This window comes from Bombus vosnesenskii, unplaced genomic scaffold, assembly GCF_011952255.1.
Source record: "Bombus vosnesenskii isolate JDL3184/JDL3185 unplaced genomic scaffold, Bvos_JDL3184-5_v1.1 scf7180000013264, whole genome shotgun sequence".
Taxonomy (NCBI): Eukaryota; Metazoa; Arthropoda; class Insecta; order Hymenoptera; family Apidae; genus Bombus; species Bombus vosnesenskii.
Window position 1 is genome coordinate 2639424 of NW_022882924.1, and position 8132 is coordinate 2647555.

Genomic DNA, 8132 nt, shown 5'->3' on the forward strand with positions numbered 1-8132 from the left:
TTTATATGTTATATACGATTCTATAACAGCATTTGCATATAAAAACAAACATCTAAAAAATCATATAATATACATACATACATATAGTTTGTCCAACGTGACGAGGTAGTAAATATAAACGAAATGTGCTTACTGCAGCAGCCAATAGTTGCAGCCACAGTAATTAAATTTTGCATACATTTACTGCCTTCTGGCTTCCTTTGAAGCATCCGAAGCTCGGATTTCAGAGCGCCGGATCCGAGTTTCGTTCTGTTCAAAAGCGAACCCATAGGCACCTGAACCAATCGTGATTCCCATAAACTCACTGTTTTTAAAATGGGTATAAAACTATCATTAAAAAAAATTACGCGTGTAACAGCTGTTATTATTTGTTATTAGCGATTTTGTTTTGACTAACATATTTCTGTTTACGGCACGAACATGCTCTATCCTGTCTGGGAAATCTCGGATGTGCAGTTCCGAAACGAGTGGTGGGGAGAGCATGATGGCCGAAACTCAACGGTTGGTGGGGAGAAGCGGCATTGCACTACGACAGTCTTTAACAGACCGCCGTACCGTGAGGGTGCTGTGTTTCAGTCTCAACAAATGCAAGTAAAGTGCTAAATAACTCTGACGCTTGATCGAGGTTAGGTTAAACTATTAAATCTCCTCCGTGTTGAGCGTTAAATCATTCGAAGTACGTGATATCGACCGATTGATTTGACTTGTCCGGTTGCTATTTAATCGAATTCGCAACAAGATCCTCACAATGAGTAGAAATAACAACAAAGAAGTACGAGTAAAGAGAGAACGTTCGCCAGAATGGGGTAAACCTAGTATTAGTGCGAAACGTAAACCAAAACAGGAAAAAGAAAAACCAAATTTCGGATTGTCTGGAAAACTAACAGAAGATACAAACACTGTAAACGGTGTGGTTATTAAATATTCCGAACCTGCAGATGCGAGAAAACCTAAACGAAGATGGAGGTTATATCCGTTCAAAGAAGAGAAAGCATTGCCTATCTTGTATGTTCATAGACACTCAGCTTATTTAATGGGCAGAGATCGCAAAATTGCGGATATTCCCTTGGATCATCCTTCATGCTCTAAACAGCATGCGGTTCTACAATATCGTTTAGTACCTTTTAAAAAAGAAGGTGGAGGCGAAGGGAAAAGAATTTGCCCTTATCTTATAGACTTAGACTCTGCAAATGGTACATTTGTAAATAATGTAAAATTAGAACCGAGAAGATATCACGAATTATTAGAACGGGATGTAATCCGTTTTGGATACAGCACCAGAGAATATGTTGTATTACACGAACATAGTCAAGATGATTCGTCAGATGATTAACTATTTCAAATACAACTGCTGCTCGTTCTACTGTGTATATAATATCAAGATGATTCGTCAGATGATTAACTATTTCAAATACAACTGCTGCTCGTTCTACTGTGTATGTAATATTGCATTTTATAAATCATAATATTTCTTAAACATTTTACCTTTTTCAGTAGTTTATTTATTTATATGTTTTATTTCAGGATATTAGTTGGAAGAAGGTTCGAGAAAGAAGTTATGACACATAATCACATAGCTATTTAGGTATCGTCTACCACTATAGCTAAGGCTAATTTGTGATTATCCTTAAATTGTACAATGTAAGATATTAACTAGACTCATGTATATAATATTTTTTACATTTTATCTAATTAGAGATGTAAGTTAATTCTAATAAGTTACATGTTAATTCTAATAAGTTAATTGTACAATGTAAGATATTAACTAGACTCATGTATATAATATTTTTTACATTTTATATAATTAGAGATGTAAGTTAATTCTAATAAGTTACTTTTGATGGAAATATATATATTTATATATAATAACAATTTGTTCACTTTATTTACCCAGACCTGTTAAATAATAAATTTTATATTGTGTATGCAATTTTATTACGGTATTTGCACATTAGTATAGACATGTATATATAAAATATACAAAATTCATACAATATAATTATTTTCATAGTAATATATTCCCCATGACGATGTTGAAGATATTTACAGAATTTGGTTTATTTTTACTTCAAAGTTATAAAGTTCGTAGGGGAAGGAACTAATATTATACATATTATAATCAGTATATAAAAGTATGTTTTTAAATAGGAAGACTATGAAATATTTTTTAATTATAGGACCATTTCTTTTTATATTTGATAGCCAAATATTGAGTACTATTTATTAATATACTTGCTTTAATTTATCGGTTTTTTGCCAATCTATTTTTTATGAACCATTCATTCTTTTATCGCGTTAAACTATAAAAAGTCAGTTTTAGAAAGTACATATTCACACTTTACTCTTATCACTACTATTCTATGTTTCGTTTACTATTTCTCTCGGATGGTTACTTACAATATCATTTTAATACTTTCATGGAAAGAATAAGCAAAATTTAAACAGTAGGAAATTTATATATTGTTAAAGTATTTACAAACCTCTTCGAATCTTATTGATTCTTAAAGCATTAATAATGAAATTTGAAAATACAAGTGTCAAAAATTCTCAGTTCAGTCACATAAAGTTAAATATATGCAAAAATTTACTCTTGTACTGTTTTAAAAAGAACCACTACATGTATATTTTATTCATTTTATTTTATTTATTCTTAGTCCATACCTTGCGGCTTTGGACGACTTTTGGTTTACATCTCTTATATAACGCTTATAACTAAGTGTTCATTCCATCTTTGGCTTTTGCTTCCTTGCTGTGCTCTCTTCCTGTTGTTCCTTCCCCTCTTCTGCTACTCTTCTCTTCTCTATTATCCCTTTCAGTTCTGCCAGTCCTTCTCCAGTCTCATTTAGTGTTTCTACCATGTTCCTTGCTCCTACTGTTATCTCACATTCCTCTAATATGTATTTCAAGTCCTCCTCTCCTTTTTTGCATAATCTGCATTCTCTTTCTCCCTCCTCTTTCCAGTGTTCCCTTGCCCTGGTTTCGTTACCACATCTAAATCTTGCTACCATTCTTCTGTCCTTCCATTTCATCTTTCCTTCTAGATACCTTGGTAGTCCCTCTTTTGCTATGTTTCTGTAATATCTGTTGTACTTAGATTGCCTTATCCTTTTCTTCCTCTCCTCTGTTTCTCTCTTCTCTCTTTCTTCTATGATTTGGTTATCTGTCATCCTTTCTTGTCTATCTTCTGCCTCCACTTGCGTCCTTCCCTCTCTCGCCTCCTCTAACTTCATCTTTTTTTTCCTTGCTCTTTTCCCTTCTTGGCCCTTTCCTCAATTCCTTTCTCTCTCCTTTATACACTTCTTTACTAATTCCTTCTTAGATTCTAAGGCTTTCTCTTCATACCTTACTGCTCTTTTCAGTGCCTTTTCTCTTATTTCCTCTATCTTGCACTCCTCTCTCGGAATGTAATTCGGCGTTGTTGTGTCTAAGCCTAGAATTCATCTCACGTATCTCCTTTTTATTCTGTCCAATCTCTCCTCTACGTTCAATCCCCACACCTCCGTTCCAAACAGCGCTACACTCTCTACCAGTGCTCCAAACATCCTCATTCTCCTCTTGTAGTCCCTTTTAAATATCCTTTCTCCTACGCTCCATGTCTTCTTCATTGCAATTATTGCCTTCTTTTTTCTGTCTTGAATATGCTTCTCATCACTTCCATTTTTCTGCAGTATATACCCTAAATACCTTATTTAAAAACCTTATTTCGTCCACTTCTTCTAGTTCTTGCTCACCCCATCTCCATTTCCCTTGTCTCCTATTGTTCCTTCTCTTTTCAAACACTACAACTTTCGTCTTTTTCCTGCTCAATCCCAGTTCCACTTCCTTCAGGAATGTTTTAAATCTCTTCATCACTTCCTTTGACTCCTCTTCTCTGTCTGCTACCAATACAATGTCATCTGCATATGATAGAGACCATACCTTTCTCTCTCCTACCACTATACCTCCTACTTGACCTTCTCTTATTTCCTCTTCCAGCCGTGCCACATAGATGTTAAATAGTGTCGGGCTCAGCGGACACCCTTGTCTCACTCCCCTCACTGTCCAAAACTCTTTTGTGTTATGGTTCCTGGTCCTCACTACATTCTTTGTCTCCTTGTATATCTCCTCTATCCTTCTGGTTAACTTCTCGTTAACCCCCATTCTCCTCATTATCTCCCCCAGCTTCTTCCTATTGACCCTATCAAACGCTGCCTTTAAATCCGCGAAGCATACATATAGCTTCCCTCTTTCTCCGCTCAATTGTTTGTCTATTATGTGGTTCAATACGTACACTGCGTCTATCACTCCTCTTCCTTTCCTAAATCCGAATTGGCTCTCTCCCAGCTCGTCTTCGATCTCCACCTTCAGCCGCTCGTCCAGAATTCCTGCATAAATCTTATATGCCATGTCCATTAACGTGACCCCTCTGTAGCTCTTCACTGCTTCCTTGTCTCCCCTCTTGTAAATAGGACATATTACGTCTTTTCTCCAGTCTTCAGGTATCCCCTTTCCATTCCATATTTTCCTTAACATCTCCAATAACGCCTCCCCCACTTCCTTTGGCGCATACATCCATACCTCGTTTCCCAAACCATCTCCCCCGTTGCTTTTTTCTCTTTCAAGTTCCTTATTTGGAATATCACCTCTTCCTTCCCTATGTTGTCTTCTCTCTCCTCCTTTGATTCCTCCTTTGATTCCTCCTCTGCTCTCCGCCCTTCTATTCTTCTGTCCTCTTTACTTTCTGTCCCCTTTAACATTTCCATACAATAATTTTTCCACTCCTCTTCCCGTATATCTTCGTCTATAACTTCTCTGCTTCTTCTATATTTATTTATGTATTTCCATGCTTCTTGCTCTGTTTTGATCTTGTTGATTTTCTTCATTTCTTCCTCTTCCTGCTTCTCCTTTCTTTGTTTACACCACTGTTTAAATGCCTTCTTCTCCTCTATGAATTCTTCTCTGCTGCATTTTCCTTTCCTAAATTTTTTCATTTTCCTTCTTATCTCTCTTTTCCTCTCTTTCCATTCTTTGTCGTACCATACTTTTTCTCCTATGCTCCATTTCCTTATCCTTATTATCTTCTTTGGTATTGCCTCGTTTATCTTCTTTTTAATTTCTGTCCATATTTCCTCTACTGTTCTTCCTCTGCTTGCCCAGTCTTTACACTCCTCTAAATATCTTCCCACACTTTCTTTTGTCCATTCCCTTCTCTCCTTCTCTTCTTCTTTTCTTTCATCTCTTTGTAACTCTGGCCGCTCTATTTCTATTTCCAACGGCATGTGGCCTGATCTTTTTCATACCTTCATGTCTGTTATTTCTTCTATCCCTTCCTGATTGCCAATCACGTAGTCTATTACCGATCTACATGTATATGTAAAACTTAACAAATCCTTAAACGTAATATGAATATCAGTTTCCATACTATACTTTATATTACCGCTAATATGAAATTTGTACAATGAATGGTGAAAATTTACTCATACTTACGTGTCATTAAATAAATACATTAGTTGTAACGACAAATATAAAACTATCGCAGATTAATCACCACATAATTCTCTATAGCGATTCTCGATTCTTAGATGCTAAGCAATAAGTCTGGTGGTCAACTAAAATTAATGTCATTATCAAATAAAATCTTTCTGCCACAGTTCATGTAAAATAAATTATGAATACATTTACTGCCTCCTGGCTTTCTTTGAAGCATCCGAAGTTCGGATTTCAGAGCGCCGGATCCGAGTTTCGTTCTGTTCGAGAGCGAACCCATAGGCACCTGAACCAATCGTGATTCCCATAAACTCACTGTTTTTAAAATGGGTATAAAACTATCATTAAAAAAAATTACGCGTGTAACAGCTGTTATTATTTGTTATTAGCGATTTTGTTTTGACTAACATATTTCTGTTTACGGCACGAACATGCTCTATCCTGTCTGGGAAATCCCGGATGTGCAGTTCCGAAACGAGTGGTGGGGAGAGCATGATGGCCGAAACTCAACGGTTGGTGGGGAGAAGCGGCATTGCACTACGACAGTCTTTAACAGACCGCCGTACCGTGAGGGTGCTGTGTTTCAGTCTCAACAAATGCAAGTAAAGTGCTAAATAACTCTGACGCTTGATCGAGGTTAGGTTAAACTATTAAATCTCCTCCGTGTTGAGCGTTAAATCATTCGAAGTACGTGATATCGACCGATTGATTTGACTTGTCCGGTTGCTATTTAATCGAATTCGCAACAAGATCCTCACAATGAGTAGAAATAACAACAAAGAAGTACGAGTAAAGAGAGAACGTTCGCCAGAATGGGGTAAACCTAGTATTAGTGCGAAACGTAAACCAAAACAGGAAAAAGAAAAACCAAATTTCGGATTGTCTGGAAAACTAACAGAAGATACAAACACTGTAAACGGTGTGGTTATTAAATATTCCGAACCTGCAGATGCGAGAAAACCTAAACGAAGATGGAGGTTATATCCGTTCAAAGAAGAGAAAGCATTGCCTATCTTGTATGTTCATAGACACTCAGCTTATTTAATGGGCAGAGATCGCAAAATTGCGGATATTCCCTTGGATCATCCTTCATGCTCTAAACAGCATGCGGTTCTACAATATCGTTTAGTACCTTTTAAAAAAGAAGGTGGAGGCGAAGGGAAAAGAATTTGCCCTTATCTTATAGACTTAGACTCTGCAAATGGTACATTTGTAAATAATGTAAAATTAGAACCGAGAAGATATCACGAATTATTAGAACGGGATGTAATCCGTTTTGGATACAGCACCAGAGAATATGTTGTATTACACGAACATAGTCAAGATGATTCGTCAGATGATTAACTATTTCAAATACAACTGCTGCTCGTTCTACTGTGTATATAATATCAAGATGATTCGTCAGATGATTAACTATTTCAAATACAACTGCTGCTCGTTCTACTGTGTATGTAATATTGCATTTTATAAATCATAATATTTCTTAAACATTTTACCTTTTTCAGTAGTTTATTTATTTATATGTTTTATTTCAGGATATTAGTTGGAAGAAGGTTCGAGAAAGAAGTTATGACACATAATCACATAGCTATTTAGGTATCGTCTACCACTATAGCTAAGGCTAATTTGTGATTATCCTTAAATTGTACAATGTAAGATATTAACTAGACTCATGTATATAATATTTTTTACATTTTATCTAATTAGAGATGTAAGTTAATTCTAATAAGTTACATGTTAATTCTAATAAGTTAATTGTACAATGTAAGATATTAACTAGACTCATGTATATAATATTTTTTACATTTTATATAATTAGAGATGTAAGTTAATTCTAATAAGTTACTTTTGATGGAAATATATATATTTATATATAATAACAATTTGTTCACTTTATTTACCCAGACCTGTTAAATAATAAATTTTATATTGTGTATGCAATTTTATTACGGTATTTGCACATTAGTAAAGACATGTATATATAAAATATACAAAATTCATACAATATAATTATTTTCTTAGTAATATATTCCCTATGACGATGTTGAAGATATTTACAGAATTTGGTTTATTTTTACTTCAAAGTTATAAAGTTCGTAGGGGAAGGAACTAATATTATACATATTATAATCAGTATATAAAAGTATGTTTTTAAATAGGAAGACTATGAAATATTTTTTAATTATAGGACTATTTCTTTTTATATTTGATAGCCAAATATTGAGTACTATTTATTAATATACTTGCTTTAATTTATCGGTTTTTTGCCAATCTATTTTTTACGAACCATTCATTCTTTTATCGCGTTAAACTATAAAAAGTCAGTTTTAGAAAGTACATATTCACACTTTACTCTTATCACTACTATTCTATGTTTCGTTTACTATTTCTCTCGGATGGATACTTACAATATCATTTTAATACTTTCATGGAAAGAATAAGCAAAATTTAAACAGTAGGAAATTTATATATTGTTAAAGTATTTACAAACCTCTTCGAATTTTATTGATTCTTAAATCATTAATAATGAAATTTGAAAATACAAGTTTTAAAAATTCTCAGTTCAGTCACATAAAGTTAAATATATGCAAAAATTTATTCTTGTACTGTTTTAAAAAGAACCACTACATGTATGTGTAAAACTTAACAAGTCCTTAAAAGTAATA

The 8132-nt window shown here is 34.3% G+C and overlaps 2 protein-coding genes across 4 annotated transcripts; both read left to right on the forward strand.

Annotated features, from left to right (window-relative positions):
• Positions 1-526: 526 nt before the first annotated feature.
• Positions 527-1920, forward strand: LOC117240261 (smad nuclear-interacting protein 1-like). Of its 2 annotated transcripts, XM_033506249.1 has the most exons (3): positions 527-1313; positions 1383-1436; positions 1525-1920. In XM_033506249.1, the coding sequence occupies exons 1-2, from the start codon at positions 749-751 to the stop codon at positions 1400-1402; spliced, it is 585 nt and encodes a 194-aa protein (XP_033362140.1). In that variant the 5' UTR covers positions 527-748; the 3' UTR covers positions 1403-1436; positions 1525-1920. The 2 variants fall into 2 exon arrangements, with proteins under 2 accessions (XP_033362140.1, XP_033362131.1); XM_033506240.1 differs by lacking the exon at positions 1383-1436 and having other exon boundaries at positions 527-1367; positions 1525-1909.
• Positions 1921-6034: 4114 nt separating this feature from the next.
• Positions 6035-8053, forward strand: LOC117240311 (smad nuclear-interacting protein 1-like). Of its 2 annotated transcripts, XM_033506292.1 has the most exons (3): positions 6035-6790; positions 6860-6913; positions 7002-8053. In XM_033506292.1, the coding sequence occupies exons 1-2, from the start codon at positions 6226-6228 to the stop codon at positions 6877-6879; spliced, it is 585 nt and encodes a 194-aa protein (XP_033362183.1). In that variant the 5' UTR covers positions 6035-6225; the 3' UTR covers positions 6880-6913; positions 7002-8053. The 2 variants fall into 2 exon arrangements, with proteins under 2 accessions (XP_033362183.1, XP_033362182.1); XM_033506291.1 differs by lacking the exon at positions 6860-6913 and having other exon boundaries at positions 6035-6844; positions 7002-7365.
• The last annotated feature ends 79 nt before the right edge of the window (positions 8054-8132 follow it).